Source organism: Pleurodeles waltl, chromosome 1_2 (assembly GCF_031143425.1).
Source record: "Pleurodeles waltl isolate 20211129_DDA chromosome 1_2, aPleWal1.hap1.20221129, whole genome shotgun sequence".
Taxonomy (NCBI): domain Eukaryota; kingdom Metazoa; phylum Chordata; class Amphibia; order Caudata; family Salamandridae; genus Pleurodeles; species Pleurodeles waltl.
Window position 1 is genome coordinate 1195559420 of NC_090437.1, and position 17885 is coordinate 1195577304.

Below are 17885 nucleotides of genomic sequence, written 5' to 3' on the forward strand. Positions count from 1 at the left end.
GGGTTTGTATGTCTTACTACTTTGTCCTTACAGATTTGGAAGAATGGTTCTTCTATAGTTAATGCCTAAAGATAACGACACATGTGAGTGAAGTGACTGCAATGAGAAAAGTAACTTTCCAGGATAGAAACTGGAGAAGGCATGAGTGTAATGGTTCAAAAGGGGGACCCGTTAAACTTGTTAGGATAACATTGAGATTCCAAGCTGTTGTTGGTGGGACTCTGGGCGGGATAACTCTTTTGAGGCTCTCCATAAAAGCTTTAATGACAGAAACCCTGAATATAAAAGTTTGTTCCCTGTTTTGGAGAATTGCTGCCATTGCTGCTAGATGTAGTCTTCCAGAAGTGAAAGCTAACCCAGAGGTTTGTAAATGAAGAAAGTAACAGACAATGTCTTAAGACTTTGCTGTTAAAGGGTTAATATCCTATGAATGACAATAGAAGAGAAATCTTTTTTACTTTGCCGCATAGCATGCTCTAGTAGTAGGTCTTATTGCCTCTAAGAATATCCATGAAATGTTGAGGCAGATTTAAATATCTGAATTCTAAGACCTCAGGAGCCAGAATGCAAGATTGAGCGATCTATGTTTAGGATGACTTACTGCTTCCTGGTTTTGGGTCAGAAGGCTCTTGCAGGTAGGAAGTATGTGATGTGGAACTACTGGGAGTTCTAGTAGTGTGAACCACGGTCATCTGGCCCACGTGGGAGCCACTAGTATGAGTGTCAGAGAGGTCTGCCTCAGTTTGCGAAACACAAACAGAAGCAGTGGGAGCGATGGAATCTCGTCGGCAAATATCCCTAACCAACTCATGCATAGTGCATTGCCCTTTGACCGTGACAACCTGGAGGCCAAGGTTGGGTATTTGCGTTTTCTGCTTTGTTGAATAGGTCTGCATCTGAGTGATCCCATTGACGAAAGAATGGTTGGAGAACTTGTGCGTTGAGCTCCTAATCGTGGACCTGATGATATTCCCTGCGAAGGAGATCTGCAAATTTGTTGTCTACTCCTGGTATGTATCCTGCTAAGAGGTGAATGTTGTATTTGAGAGTGTACCTCCATATGCTTTGTACCCGATAAGATAGCTGATGTGACCTGAACCCCACCCCCCCTTTTTCAGGTACTACATGGTGGTCATGTTGTCTGTTTTGATGAGAACCACTTGGCCAGTGAGATGGGAAAAGAAGCTTTGAACGCAAAATGAACAGCTAGCATCAGTAGGTAATTGACATGGAGAGGAGTTTGAGCAGGAGTTCACTGTTCCTGTACAGTCTGTACAGTCCCTGTAACTCCTCAACCAATGAGTGATGTGTCTGTTATGGTGCTCTGCGGAAATGGGTCTAGAAAAGTACATCCCTTCAAAAGATCCTCTAGCTGACCTTTGGCTTGAGTCCACTGGCGAGCTAAGCATTCTTGCAACGGGCGCATATTAAGTCTGGCATGAGGTACTATGGCTAGGCATGATGCCATCATCCCTAGGAGGTGCATGGCTGTTCTCAATTGTGGGATGAGTGTTTTGAATGAATTAAATCACACATGGGGATAGCTTATCCAAATGATGTAAGAATTAAGATGGATCCTAGGTGCGGTTGCATCTAAAGGGGCTGCAGGTGAGATCCGACGGCAATGATCGTGAAACCTAGTTGGTGAAGTCGTTTTCTAGCAGTCTGAGTGCGCTGAAAACCGTACTGGTGAGTACTGCTCTTGATGAGTCAATCGTCCAGATAAGGAAAAACATGCATGTTTTGTCTGTGCAGATGAGCTGCTACCACTGCTAGGCACTTGGCAACCATCCTGGAGGCTGTGGTGAACCAGAATGGCAGCACTTTGAACAGAAACTGCTGCCCATTTAGCACAAATCTTAGATACTGAGGATGTGCTGGGTGAACTGGAATGTGAAAGTATGTATCCTTCAGGTCTAGAGCGGCCATAAAATCGTCCTGTTTTAGTAGCGGGATGACATCTTGAAGTATGGCCATGTGCTAATGCTCTGAGAGGATGTACTTGTTTAGGGGTCTGAGGTTGAGGATCAGTCTCGGTGACTCATCTTTTTGGGGATAAGGAAGTAAAGTGAATATACTACTGTGTCTTGTTGGTGTAATGGCACAGGTACTATTGCTCTCTTTTATAACAAAGTTTGAATTTCTTCTTTGAGCAGTTGTTGATGATCTGTTGGCAGTCTGTGGGTGAGAGGTGGAATGTTTGGAGGTGTAGAAGTGAGCTTTAGGCAATAATCATGTTGGATAATATCCAACACCCACTGATCGGATGTGATATTTTGTCATGCGAGAAAGAACATCTGTATTCTTCCCCCGACAAGTGTTCTATGATCAGGGAATGGTTAACAAGGCCAGGGTTTGGTGGTGGAGGTGGAAGGTTTAGTAAAACCTGCTATACCTCGGCAACTGTTTCCCATAGGTGAAACTCTGTAGTATCCTCTTGATGAGGATGTTTCAGTGTGTATCGTAAGATTATTGAGGATGTTTCAGGGGAGGTTGTTTTGGAACCTCCATGGTATGGTGAATGGCCAAAGGAGCCATATTGTAATGATACCTGCAATGCTCCCATGGCTTTTGCTGTTTTGTTGTCTTTTTTTTTTATTTCCTCTAAAAGAGCATCCACTTGGGTCCTAAAAAGATGTTTACCATCAAAGGGGAGGGCTAACAAGTTTTGCTCAACTTCTGGTTTAAAACTGGATACCCTTAACCAGGCATGTCTCCTGAGGAGCAAGCTTGAATGGATAGCCCAAGCTGCTGTATCAGCTGTGTCAAGTGCACAACAAATAGTTGCATTAGATATCTGCTTGCCATCTGAAGTAATTTGGTATGCCCTTCTCTTATATTCCTCTGGGAGATGCTGAAGAATGGGCCCTGTCATAGTGTGATAAAAGGTCAATGGCGTTTGCAATTCTCCAGTGGTTGACAGATTGTTCTGCCACTCTCTTACCTACAGCATCTATTCTTTTACTCTTTATCTGGTGGAGGCGCTTCACAAGTTGTTTGCGAGTTGGCCCTTTTATGAGCTGTGGCCACACAAGGGAGTCAGGTGTAAGGTGTCCCTTCATGTATATAGGGGTAACAGGAGAGGGTTTTTATTTTTTTAATGTACTTATTATTTATTTTTTTAAATCCACCCTAGGAGCAATAATCCTGTATCTAACTGGGCCATTGAAAATGTCGTGAGTGTGCCTGAGCATACCTTTTAGCATTGAAAGGTATTGTGTTGAGCGCTGTGTGGAGGACCAGAGAGTTTCAAATAAAAAGTTGTTCTCCAGCGGTTCAGAGTGAAGTGGCACTTTTTGGAAAATGTCTGACCTACTTATAAAGTTGTGATATGCAGTGGTGTCATCAGAAGGGGAAGGTTTTTCTCGGCATAGATTTGTATCTGTGTTATCAGGTGGATCTACATCATATGAGCCCCAGTCACTTTGCGGTTCTATTAAAAATTGATCACCATCCCCTGTGAAAGAATGAAGTGAACCTTCAGGTGATAAGGGCCTGATCCAGAATTTGGTGGAGGGGTTATTCCGTCACAAACGTGACAGATATCCCGTCCACTGTATTGCTATTCCTATAGGATATAATGGGATTGTAATACGGCGGACAGGGTATCCGTTATGTTTGTGATGGAGTAACCCCATCTGTCAAACTCTAAATCAGGCCCTAAGTAGTGTCATAAAACCAGTGAAAGCTGTGGTAAAGGAATATGCACAGCAGGCGGTGATGGACTAGTGTGCAGTGGACTGGAGGCTTTATTCTCCCTTTTCTTTTTCTTTTCAGGAACAGGAACATCATTTGCCTCCTCAAAGGATAATTGCCTTTTAGCAGGCTGTACCACTGAATGCTGAGGCCTAATGAGGATGCGCCCTGTGTCTGGATGAATCATCAGATGTTTCTGACAAGAGTCCAGTTCTTAAAGTAATTTCTTGAGTACTAGTTGAATAGTCTATGGAGAATGCCTTAAAGTTGCATGTTTTTTCTGCTCCAATGCCGGTTTAGGCACATGTATTTTCAGTGCCAAATTTTCAAGTCCAAGGCTGATTTTTTCGGTGCCTCAGTGGAGTGTTGCTTCGGCTCTGAAGATTCGGAGTTGAGGGTTCCCTCAAGTCTGAGGTGAAGTGTTTCGGTGCCAAAGGTTGGCTTTAGTCCCATATTGAGGGATTAGGACCAATGACCTGCTCTTGAGGTTGTTTCTTAAATGCCGAACTGTGACTGTACTTTACCGATTCAGCCAGTCGGTACCAATCATGGCCCAAAGGCAGTGGTGGCCCCACAACAGTTTTTATTTTATGGGATGTTTGAGGCTTTCAGGTTTGAAAGTGTTAAGAGGAGATTGGATATTAAGGCAATCAGAAATACTACAAAAGGTGGGAATAGCTTGGTCCAGGGGAGAAGGCAGCTGGGAACAGAGTGTTCTAGATAAGAAGCTGCTAATTGATCCAAAGACATTTTACACAGGTTTGTCAAAATGTTACGGGCATGGTACAGATGGCAGAGTATGAACAGTGAGACTGAAAGTAGTACACAGTAAAAAGTGATCTGTGGCTAGAAACCTTACCACTTGGGTGCATCTGATGGCTAGGAGCTGTCCAATACCACAGTACTCGTGTGCATTGGACGGCTCCCAGCTGCCCATGCACATGACACAAGAAATCCCTCTGGTGAAGACACCAGCTGAATTTTCTTCTGAAAGAAACAGCCTTGGGAGATAAGGAAAAGCTTCTCCATCTCCTGAGGCTGTTTCTTTTGTTTCAGTGAAATGACTAAAAGTGAGCGCGATGCACTGATGTCATTTCAATGAAACCGAAGGTAAAATGAGCCAAAGGGGGAGAGGGGCAGATGGGTATTATTACGTCTGATCTCCCACCCCAGGGCAAGCAGAATGCCTACTAGACACCAGGGAAGTATTTTTTTGTTTTTTTAAATAGAGGGGTGGGGGCTGGCCACTATAATGAGCATGGTTCTGCCCCTCGTCCCAGCTGAAGGGGGCAACAGTCTTTCCGTTTTGTGACACCAGTCGTTTTGTGACAATTTGTGAGGCAAAATTTGATGTATCCATGTTGCATTTTGGGCTGGGTCCTGCCGCGGGCACTAGACATACCCACACAAGTGAGGAACCATTTTCAACAGAAGACTTAGCAGAATGCTGGGTGGAAGGAAGTTTGTGGATCTGTACAGATTCCCTAAGTTACCATCACTGAATTCTGAAGAAAATGTGTTTTTAGTCAAAGTTTGAGGTTTGAAAGGATTCTGGGTAAAACAACCTGATGAAAGCCACACAAGACACCCCCCCACCCTGGATTTCACTAGGTGTATAGTTTTTTAAAATGTTTAGATTTGCTAGGTTTTCCTAGGTGCCAGCTGAAGACGGGCTCAAAACCCACAGCTACCCACGCTGCAAAACAAATGGCCAGTTTTGTGTTGAAAAATATGATTTATCCTTGTTGCAATTTGGGCTCGGTCCTGTTGTGGGCTCTAGACCTACCCACATAAGTGAGGTACCATTTTTATCTGGAGACTTAGGGGAACACAGAATTGTAGAACAAGTGTTATTATCAATTGTGTTTCTCTGCATTTGCACCTTCCAGATGTAACCCAGTTTGTAAGCAAAAAGTCATTTTGAGAAATGCCCTCTAATTCACAAGCTACTTTATGTAACCCCAAATTCAGAGATGTTGAAATAACCACTGCTTCTAAACTCCATATCTTGTGCCCATTTTGGAAATACATAGGTTTCCTGATATCTATTTTTTCCCTCTTTATATTTTACCACATTAAATACTGTACACCTGGTACACAATGAAAAACCATTCCAAGGTGCAGCTCAGTTATTGGCTTTGGGTAGCTAGGGTTCTTAGTGAACCTACAAGCGCTATACATCCCCTCAACCAGAAGTGTCCAGAGGACATAGCGTTACATTGTTTTTGAAAATCTGCCCTAGTTAGAAGAAGTTACAGATGAAAACTGACACAAATGGCTGTTTTTTGCAACTCAATTTCAATATTTATTTCAACTGTTACTTTCTTTGGCGAAACCTTGATAGATCTACACAAATGCCACTTGCTGAAATCAGAATTTTGTCTACTTTTAAGAAGTGTATAGCTTTCCGGGATCCACCATTGGATTGACACCCATTTCTACCACTAACTGGAAGGAGGTTGAAAGCACAAAGATATAGGACCATGTAAAAGAAATTACCTTCTGATTGTGGGGATATATAGGGCTTGCAGGTTCACGAAGAACCCTAGGTACCCAGAGCCAATAACTGAGCCGAACTTTGCAATGGTTTTGCATTGTATACCAGGTAAACATTAATTCATCTGGTAAAATGGAAATGACCCAAAACGCAAATTATTTTTTTATTTTTTTTGCAATATGCCTAGCTGTGGATTTTGGGCTCTAGCTCAGCCGGCACCTAGGGAAACCTAGCAAACCTGTAACATTTTTTAAACTAGACACCTAAGGTAATCAGGGATGGATTGACTTGTGTGACTCTCATCAGGTCTGTTACCCAGAATCCCTTGCAAACCTCACCAGACCGCAGAGAAGACAGAGCACAATCATGCACTGTGTCGGCAAGTTAGGCCTGAATAAGCAAGAATTGAAGATTACAAGGCATCTGAAAAATGTTTGCCGCTCAAAACCTCTCACCCCTTCCCCCTAAACACACAAACCATTTGCTACTACTCTAAGAAGCTATTAGGGAGGAGATGTTACCTGAATCAAGCGGGGACATACGTATTATCTTACTCCTTTAAGCTATTTTTTTTTAAAGTAAAATCTTGGCCAACACAAACGTAATGCTTTTTTGAGACAGCGTCTTGCGTTACTTCCTCAAATATGCTTTTGATCCAGCAAATCACTAACAACTGAGAAAGGTTTGTCATTCTCCAAAGGTTAATCCTTAGTAAATACGCAGAGCTGGTCACACTTGATGTAGGGCAGAGCAAGCACTTGACATTGTGGAGTGGAAGTTCCACGTGATGCAGAGGTCTGGAGTGAGAGGTGGGGAGGTTCTTCTCCCTAGTCAAAATATATTGTCCCTATAGTGTAAGTGTAGACAATGAGACAGCAAAACAAACAAATTAACATATACATAAGAAACATCTCTTACCTGAATCTCACATGCAGCCACTAAGTTGTGAATGTAGTAGAACGCTTCTTCAATTGTTTCCCCAACAGTTACCAAGCCATGATTTCGGAGAATGAGCACCTAAGAAAGTAATATTGCACAGCAATAAAATAAGCATGAGGTTATCACCAACACACATATGTTAAGACTATCTCTCTATAATCATTCCCATGTGGTGCACGCTTAATAGCATTTACAAAGTTGGTTAGACTAACATTTATGCTTAATCCAGCCTCTCACCTGCTTCGTTTAACTGGATCATCCATTGTGGAAATCTATTCTGCAAGCAAAATTCTTTTGAAAACAACTCAAACACTAAAAAGATTGTGACTGGGCAATGGTTCTGAATTATTATAATAAATTACAAATGGATCTACAAAAGGTCTAGTATCATTTTCTGGAGTCGAAAATAAAATCAGGGGCCTGTTCCAATGAACATCTGCCATTGTGAAGGCTGTGTAAAATGAGGTTGTTGAGTCACTGTGATGCGTTTCTCTCTTCAGGTCCACACTTTCGCCTCAAACCAAATCACGCATTATAGACACTGAATACCAGTTAAGCTCAGCACCAATTTAAGTCACTTGCAACAAATAGGCAAAGAGCTGTTTCCTTTACGCTGGTAAACCACTTTGATTTCGTTTGCTACTATCGAGACCAAGCATACCCATATTGCCTCAGATTTGTCACTTGAGACTCCTGGAGGGCAGTTAAAGGATATTTTTACTCTCTCGCCATCACAGAAATCAGATGCAATTTAAAACTCCAACAGTTGGTCAACCTATGGAAGGCTCGGTTTTTACAAATGGCTTTTCACTGCCTGTAGATTACGGGTTCTTGATCTGAATGTAGACATTTGATCAGTCTGAAGCTTAGCCCTGAAACTCTCTCTTTGAGTCGGCTAGTCTGACTATTTTTCATACAGTCCCTTGTTTAAGTCAGGACTATGTACTACTGAAAATTTTTAACTGTTTCAGACTGCAGGTTTTCTATCATATTTGCTGATCTTCGATGCCTTGTCAGGTGTAGTAAGCACTATATAATGAAAATGTCACTTACCCAGTGTACATCTGTTCGTGGCATCAGTCGCAGTAGATTCGCATGTTCTGCAATAGCTCGCCATCTGGTGTTGGGCCGGAGTGTTACAAGTTGTTTTTCTTCGAAGAAGTCTTTCGAGTCACGGGACCGAGTGACTCCTCCTTTTGTCTCCATTGCGCATGGGCGTCGACTCCATCTTCGATTGTTTTTCCCCGCAGAGGGTGAGGTAGGAGTTGAATTGTAGTAATAGTGCCCATGCAATGGAGTGACTAAGTATGCACTTATTTAAGGTTGAGATGATACATATATAAATAATTGAAGGTAACTTCCAAACTGCTACAGGCTCCCGGGGAGGCGGGTGGGCACATGCGAATCTACTGCGACTGATGCCACGAACAGATGTACACTGGGTAAGTGACATTTTCAGTTCGATGGCATCTGTCGCTGTAGATACGCATGTTCTGCAATAGACTAGTAAGCAGTTATTTCCCCAAAAGCGGTGGATCAGCCTGTAGGAGTGGAAGTAGTCTGAAATAATGTCCTTAATACAGCTTGACCTACTGTGGCTTGTTGTGCGGATAACACGTCTACACAGTAGTGCTTGGTGAATGTGTGAGGCGTAGACCATGTGGCTGCCTTACATATTTCTTGCATTGGGATGTTTCCTAGAAAGGCCATGGTAGCACCTTTCTTTCTGGTTGAGTGTGCCTTTGGTGTAATGGGCAGCTGTCGTTTAGCTTTAAGGTAGCAGATTTGGATGCATTTAACTATCCATCTGGCTATACCTTGTTTTGAAATTGGGTTTCCTGCATGAGGTTTTTGAAATGCAATAAAGAGTTGTTTAGTCTTTCTGATGTTCTTTGTTCTGTCAATGTAATACATTAATGCTCTTTTGACATCTAATGTATGTAGTGCCCTTTCGGCTACGGTATCTGGCTGTGGAAAGAACACCGGAAGTTCCACTGTTTGATTTAGATGGAACGGTGAAATAACCTTTGGCAAAAATTTAGGATTGGTCCTTAGGACGACTTTATTTTTGTGTAGTTGTATAAAAGGTTCCTGTATAGTAAACGCCTGAATCTCGCTTACTCTTCTCAGGGAAGTAATGGCGATGAGAAATGCCACCTTCCAGGTTAGGAACTGTATGTCGCAGGAGTGCATGGGTTCAAATGGTGGACCCATAAGTCTAGTTAGGACAACATTTAGGTTCCATGAAGGAACAGGTAGTGTTCTTGGTGGTATAATTCTCCTAAGGCCCTCCATGAATGCTTTAATGACTGGTATTTTATATAGGGAAGTTGAATAGGTAGTCTGCAGGTATGCAGATATTGCTGCAAGGTGAATCTTAATGGAAGAGAAAGCTAGGTTAGATTTTTGTAAGTGAAGCAAGTAACCCACTACATGTTCTGGAGTTGTGTGTAGTGGTTGTATTTGATTAATATGGCAGTAGCAAACAAACCTCTTCCATTTACTTGCATAGCAGTGCCTGGTGGATGGCCTTCTTGCTTGTTTTATGACTTCCATACATTCTTGGGTAAGTTGTAAGTGCCCGAATTCTAGGATTTCAGGAGCCAGATTGCTAGATTCAGCGATGCTGGATCTGGGTGTCTGATCTTTTGGTTGTGCTGTGTCAACAGATCTGGCCTGTTGGGCAATTTGATGCAGGGTACCACTGATAGGTCTAGCAGCGTTGTGTACCAGGGTTGCCTTGCCCAAGTTGGTGCTATCAATATGAGTTTGAGTTTGCTTTGACTGAGTTTGTTTACCAGGTAAGGAAGGAGAGGGAGAGGAGGAAAAGCGTAAGCAAATATCCCTGACCAGTTCATCCATAGGGCATTGCCTTGGGATTGTTTGTGTGGGTATCTGGATGCGAAGTTTTGGCATTTTGCGTTCTCCTTTGTCGCAAACAAGTCTATCTGAGGTGTTCCCCAGAGTTTGAAATAAGTGTTCAGTATTTGGGGGTGAATTTCCCATTCGTGGACCTGTTGGTGATCTCGAGAGAGATTGTCTGCGAGTTGATTTTGTATCCCTGGTATAAACTGTGCAATTAGGCGAATTTGGTTGTGAATTGCCCAATGCCAAATTTTTTGTGCTAACAGGCTTAACTGCGTGGAGTGCGTCCCTCCCTGCTTGTTTAGATAATACATTGTTGTCATGTTGTCTGTTTTGACGAGAATGTATTTGTGAACTATTATTGGTTGGAAAGCTTTTAGTGCTTGAAAAACTGCAAGAAGTTCTAGGTGATTGATATGCAGTTTTGTTTGGTGTACGTTCCATTGTCCTTGTATGCTGTGTTGATCGAGGTGTGCTCCCCACCCTGTCATGGAAGCATCTGTTGTTATTACGTATTGTGGCACTGGGTCTTGGAAAGGCCGCCCCTTGTTTAAATTTATGTTGTTCCACCACAGAAGCGAGAGGTAAGTTTGGCGGTCTATTAACACCAGATCTAGAAGGTGACCCTGTGCTTGAGACCACTGTGATGCTAGGCATTGTTGTAAGGGCCTCATGTGCAGTCTTGCGTTTGGGACAATGGCTATGCATGATGACATCATGCCTAGGAGTTGTAATACCATCTTTGCTTGTATTTTTTGTGTTGGATACATGCGTTGTATGATGGTGTTGAAATTTTGAATTCTTTGTGGACTTGGAGTGGCTACTCCTTTTGATGTGTCTATTATGGCTCCCAGGTATTGTTGTACCTTGCGTGGCAGAATTTTTGATTTTGTGAAATTGACGGTGAACCCTAGTTTGAAGAGGGTTTGTATGATATGATTTGTGTGATTTGAGCACTCTATTAACGAATGGGCCTTGATTAGCCAGTCGTCTAGATATGGGAACACATGTATTTGCTGCCTTCTGATGTGTGCAGCGACTACCGCTAGACATTTGGTAAAGACTCTTGGTGCGGTTGTTAATCCGAAAGGCAGTACCTTGAATTGGTAATGTATTCCTTTGAATACAAACCTTAGGTATTTCCTGTGCGATGGGTGTATTGGTATATGGAAATAAGCATCCTTGAGGTCTAAAGTTGCCATGTAGTCGTGCAGCTTTAGCAATGGCAATACTTCTTGTAGTGTGACCATGTGGAAGTGGTCTGATTTGATGAAAGTGTTGACTACTCTGAGGTCTAGGATTGGTCTCAGTGTTTTGTCCTTCTTTGGTATCAGAAAGTACAGTGAGTAAACTCCTGTGTTTATTTGTGTGTTTGGCACTAATTCGATTGCATTTTTTTGCAATAGTGCCTGCACTTCTATCTCTAGGAGATTGGAATGGTGTGTTGTTAAATTTTGTGCTTTTGGTGGTATGTTTGGAGGGAACTGTAGAAATTCTATGCAGTAACCATGTTGGATAATTGCTAGAACCCAAGTGTCTGTAGTGATTTTTTCCCATGCTGTGTAATAATGACCTATTCGTCCCCCCACTGGTGTTGTGTGGAGGGGGTGAGTGACATGTGAGTCACTGTTTAGTAGTAGGGGTTTTGGGGCTTTGGAATCTTCCTCTATTTCTAGGGAATTGCCCTCCTCTATATTGTCCCCGAAAACCTCCTCTATACTGTCCTTGGTAACTGGACGGTGTGGCTTGTGAGGTGCTGGCTTGTGTGCTTTGACCCCGAAACCCCCCTCGAAAGGGCGTTTTACGGAATGAGCTGTAATTCCCTCTGCTCTGCGGGGAGTAGAGTGCGCCCATGGCTTTGGCAGTGTCCGTATCTTTTTTGAGTTTCTCAATCGCTGTGTCCACTTCTGGACCGAACAGTTCTTTTTCATTAAAAGGCATATTGAGAACTGCTTGTTGAATCTCTGGTTTAAATCCAGACGTTCGGAGCCATGCATGCCTTCTGATAGTTACAGATGTATTAATTGTCCGTGCAGCTGTATCTGCAGCGTCCATGGAGGAGCGGATCTGGTTGTTGGAGATGGCCTGTCCCTCCTCAACCACTTGTTTTGCCCTATTTTGGAAGTCTTTGGGCAGATGTTCAATGAGATGTTGCATCTCGTCCCAGTGGGCTCTGTCATAGCGCGCAAGTAGTGCCTGGGAGTTCGCGATGCGCCACTGGTTTGCAGCTTGTGCTGCGACTCGTTTACCAGCTGCATCAAACTTGCGGCTTTCTTTATCTGGGGGTGGTGCATCTCCAGATGTGTGAGAGTTGGCCCTTTTCCTAGCTGCTCCTACAACAACAGAGTCTGGTGGCAGCTGTGTTGTGATGAAAGCCGGGTCCGTAGGAGGCGGCTTATACTTTTTTTCCACCCTTGGTGTGATTGCCCTACTTTTGACCGGGTCCTTAAATATGTCTTTTGCGTGCCGGAGCATACCAGGGAGCATAGGCAGGCTTTGGTAGGAGCTGTGGGTGGAGGAGAGTGTGTTGAACAAGAAATCATCCTCGACCTGTTCTGAGTGGAGGCTTACGTTGTGAAATTGTGCTGCTCTAGCCACCACCTGAGAGTACGCGGTGCTGTCTTCTGGTGGAGATGGTTTTGTAGGGTATGCCTCTGGGCTGTTATCTGACACTGGGGCGTCGTATAGGTCCCATGCGTCCTGGTCTTGGTCACCCTGGCTCATGGTGGTGTGAGCTGGGGAGTGTGATGGCGTTTGTGCTGGTGAAACGTTAATCACGGGCGGAGGAGAGGGTGGTGGTGTAACTCTTTTCACCACTTTTGGTTGTGGTGCTTGTTCCGTCTGGAACTCCAACCTTCTCTTTCTCCTAATGGGGGGAAGGGTGCTTATTTTTCCTGTCCCCTGCTGAATGAAGATACGCTTTTGCGTATGGTCCGCATCAGTTGCTTGTAGCTCTTCCTCAAACCTATGCTTCTGCATTTGGGAGGTTAGCGAGTGCTCTTCTGTATAAGAGCCTGAAGCTGGGTCGCTTGCAGTTTGTTTCGGCGTGGAAACTTTGTCTGCGTGTTTTTTCGGCTCCGAGGTGACTTTTTTTTCTTTTCGGGGCCGAAACCTCTCGGCGTCGATCTGTTTCGGTGCCGCTGTCTCGGCGTCGAGCCGTGTCCACACCGGCATCTCGGTGTCGAGGCTTGTCTCCAGCACTTTCTCGGTCCCGAGAAGGCTGCGTGCCGGTGTCTCGACCGGAGTCGGACGATCTCGGCACCGTTTGGGCCTTTTTCGGTGCCGACGGTCGGTCACCGATTTTATGGGTTGAGCCATGGCCTGGTGGCAGTGGCGTCCCCTGGGCCTTGTAAATGTTTCTTTGTGTGGTTTTCGACGTCTTACTCACGGTTTGTGTATCGTCGAATCCTTCGGAGTCTGAGTCTTGGATCGAGAAGGTACCTTCCTCTTCCTGTTCCTCGAACTCCCGTCGGGCTGTCGGTGCGGACGCCATTTGAAGTCTTCTGGCTCGACGGTCTCGGAGTGTTTTTCGGGACCGGAACGCACGACAGGCCTCGCAGGTGTCTTCGCTGTGCTCAGGTGACAGGCACAGGTTGCAGACCAAGTGTTGGTCTGTGTAGGGGTATTTATTGTGGCATTTGGGGCAGAAACGGAAAGGGGTCCGTTCCATCGGCGTTCCTCAGCACGCGGTCGGGCCGACCAGGCCCCGACGGAGGATCGAAAAACTACCCCGAAGGGCACCGGAGCTCTTCGATCTTCGATGCGGTGTTGAATGTAAGTACGCCGATCCCGAACGCAACAATACCGACGAAAATCTTCCGAAATTAACTATTTTTTCTGTTCCGAAACTCGGAGCGACAGGAACACGTCCGAACCCGATGGCGGAAAAAAAACAATCGAAGATGGAGTCGACGCCCATGCGCAATGGAGACAAAAGGAGGAGTCACTCGGTCCCGTGACTCGAAAGACTTCTTCGAAGAAAAACAACTTGTAACACTCCGGCCCAACACCAGATGGCGAGCTATTGCAGAACATGCGTATCTACAGCGACAGATGCCATCGAACATACAATTACTATTACAATTTATAATTTTTTTTATTAGTTAATTGTTAATCTGCCTGCACAGCTCGCTGTATTTGGATTTTTCCTATTTGTTTAACTAAATTATTAGACACCACATCTGCATACTGTACTTTTCCCAAAACATCATAAGAATCATAAATCACTTCATATAGGTCTCAAAAACAAAATATTCCTTTTTATGGCAAGAACTCCATGATTAATTTCTTTAACGCAATTTGCAATCCAAAAGGTCTTCAATCTTGCTTTTTTAATGAAAGTTGGTTACGAAATTTGTGTACTTATATGTTTACCTTCAGACACAAGGTGCGTAAATGTGATTTTTTTGTAAATTAATTGTTAAGAAACATTTACTTACCTATAACCATACATCTTAAGCTTGTCACTTACATAAGCAGACTGTGCAATCTTCTGACATATACCACTTGAATAAAAACCAATTTCTATTTTCACTCATCTTCTAATGTGACTAGAATAACTCAGGAGCATGATTCCTTAAGTCCAAGATTCACTGAGTCACCAACTCCAACTCAGATTCTGGATACATTTCCCCCCGGTGTGATCTACACTGTGTTTCTGCAATGAAGTGCAGTCACTGCTTCCACGTAATGGCTGGTGTGGTAGAAGGACAGCATGTGAACTTTTAACAACAAGCTGTCTACTGAATGCTACATGTATATAACACGTTCTGTTAGTAACATTTATCTATTGTATTTTCACATGTTGTACGTTGCAAATAACATGTTACATATATTCTGTAGAACAGTATTCAAAGTTGAAGGATTGCAAGCAGACGATGAGGAACAAATGTCCTTCAAACCTGAGGATAAACTTGAGCATATTTTCTAAACTATTTGTCAACAAAGTAATGTTTAGTAAATCTGAGTACAGATGTTGATGTATATTTTTTCCCCAGAAAAGCCACCATTGCACCTGTTTTGCATGTGGAATGCAAGGACACAAAAGTATCAGGACTAAAACTGGCACATTGAACAGACTTGTATACAGTCGATCTAGCAATAGCTAGTTTATAGACTGTGGTACTTGGAGTAGGTGTGGAACAAATCTTTAGAGGTGTTTCGTACAAATACAGTTATTGTGTTTATTTTGCATTTGTGCTACAATTGCTGGAAAACATTGAATGTGCAAGTCAATCCAGAATGTTGAATAATCAGAAGACTATGAATAATATATCACACAGGGGCATATAGCGAATCAACACATTGTGAAACACAACTGCCGACAACTCAATTACATTAGCAGCAGAGTATGCCTATTTAGTCGAGCAGTGTTCTGCCAGAGCATGCATAAACTATAGTGTAAATGAAAATAGTCAAGTTCTACGATTTCAGGTGCCAAATAAACATGCAGTTAGCTTGGTAGGGGATGTATGACACCGTCTGCCTACTGGCTGAGAAAATCAAAAAATGAACTAGTACTTTCTTAAAAGGATGCATATAAATTTCCATAAGATGGAGAGCCATGGTTGTTAAGCTTAAGTTATACCAATGAAGATCACTATAAATGGAACTTAACAGACAAGACAATGATCCCAAGTGACTTTGGTCTGGTGGGACCTAACTTTGGTAAAGCTCAAGGTTCAGCATAAACATCATGAGAGAAGACACATAACCTATCAATGGGCAGACATGCAGCCGTAAGTGCCCAAAAACAGGGATGCATCCCAAGCATTAAAGGTCCATTCAATACCAGGGCAACTGGATAAATGAACAGGTTCAGCTGCATGTCAGTTAACGTCCATATTCTCATCGGTGACTGCCTCCTGAACCTCTCTCAATCATAAGATTATTTTGATATGCACAAACTACATAATACTGTACTACTTATAGAAGCAGGGAGCACACATTCCCTATAGCCACTGATAAGGCAGCAGATGCCAAAAGAAACCATGGCTGGGTTGGGCTGCAAGGCTACCGTAAAGTGGAACGACAACCTTATCTTTGCAAAGGCTTTTCTAATGCACTCAAGGGGAAATTCTTGAGATATCGGCTGGGTATCCTAACCTTATGCCCACATCTACCCTTGTTCTGTGGTGCTGCTTTGCTGGAGCAGTCACATTCCCTGACATACAACAGAAAATGTAAAAGACTGGCCGTCCATCTGTGGAGTTGTTGTGAATCACAAGCAGGACCTTGTGCTGTTGTTTTCTGTATGCCTTGTGCTCAAGATTTTTGTGCACCTGAGATTTATTTCAAACAAGGGAACTCAAGCAGGAAGTGTTCCTCTACTGTTAAAGTGAATGGGTACTTTCTTCTTTATGCACTAAAGTCTTGAGACTTTTTAGTAGCGGGCACGACTGACCTGACCTTTGGGTTATTGAAGAAGAAATGAGCTTGCCAAAGCATAATTTTACCTATGCATATACTGTGTTCTTATAATCCCAAAGCACCTGTATCGGAATCCCACACCTGATTGACCTTACTTTGTGTAGTGTTGCATTTTGGTGTTTATCAACAGTATGCTTCTTGTTCTAGAAAGAAAAGAAGTGGCCTCAAAGGCATTTAATCTGTCTGTTGCAGAAAAGAGTTTCTAAGATTCTACTCCAGCCCAACACTATACCCCCAAAAAGCATTTGACTGAGTCAATGCAGACAGAGTGTACATGGTGCAATATCATAGTATGCCAGGTCCTGGAACATTCATGGGTAAGAGTCCCTAACTCCACAATGAGACCCAAGAACCACTGCTTGGCCGATGGCTCCCAGAAAGGGTCTGAAAACCTGAAACAGAATCTCTTACCAAAATGTCCTTATAAAGTCAGTTACATATCGCCTGTTCTTCTATCATATTGAGAATCTATACCTTTTAGTGTCTGATGATGTTTTTGTTGATTACGCTTCTGAGGAATGAGGAGTATCGTTGTTACAAATTCCAAGGACAAGCAGAACCAGATACAGTTTAAGACTGTTCTAAGGATTAGCAGGTGAACCTGAATCCTCCATCCGACTGGCATTCTGTGGTAGGAATATACCATGAAGGATGAGTGAGAAGCACCTGGATTGGTGCTCTAAGTACAGCAGTATCTGGAAGTCTACAAGTTACTTGTGGCGTTTGAGGTCTTTTTGGCAACATCTGGTATTGCTGATGACAATTTGTGTATTTACAAGCACCTCTGATAACACAGGATGACTTCCTGGATGTTTGTTGAGAAAAATGCTCTTTAGCATGATTTGGTGATCTTAAAATTGGCAATTCCTAAAGGCATATCAAGGACCCTTTCTTGAACATATTGATATCAAGAAGAACTGCAAAGTCAACTATTACATCTTAGAAGTGCTCCAATCACAACTTGGTAAAAACTGGTGGTTGTACAACCGACTGAGGCATCAATAATGGTAGGCGAGGACTATTCTGCCACCCTACAAAACAGCTCTGGCTTGAACCATTTAGTCATCAGGAGGTATGTTGAACGAAAGTTGTACCTGACTAACCCACATAAACCGTTCTAGTGACTGTAAAAAATAGATACCTATTTTCCCCAGGATCCCTTTGCTGCTTCTCTGTCTGGGCTGCGCAGGAAGTGGCTGAATTTGATTTACAGGTTTGTCTATTCTGCAGTGGAAAGTAACGCCCAAATTTAGTATAGACCATCAAGCTTTGCAAGTTTACAACAGTGTCTGGTGTGGGGTGCCTTAGATCAGATCCAACTGACTTTCATCCAGCTGCAAGTAGTCATCTTCTTGATGCTTGAATAGATTGGACAATATTTTGAAGCAGGGGGTTTCCTCAAGCATGTCTTCCCCCTTTATACTGAGGTGATGTGACTGTAGTTCTGAAAGGCATTGGT

At 43.2% G+C, this 17885-nt stretch overlaps 1 protein-coding gene across 18 annotated transcripts in view; it reads right to left on the reverse strand.

Moving 5' to 3' along the window:
* Positions 1–17885, reverse strand: part of ADD1 (adducin 1) — a 572382-nt gene that overhangs the window by 357634 nt on the left and 196863 nt on the right. For all 18 annotated transcript variants that reach the window (XM_069203567.1, XM_069203558.1, XM_069203535.1 and 15 more), the window contains exon 9: positions 7112–7210. In XM_069203567.1, the coding sequence (XP_069059668.1) occupies positions 7112–7210 (99 nt within the window). The remainder of the gene's footprint in view (positions 1–7111; positions 7211–17885) is intronic.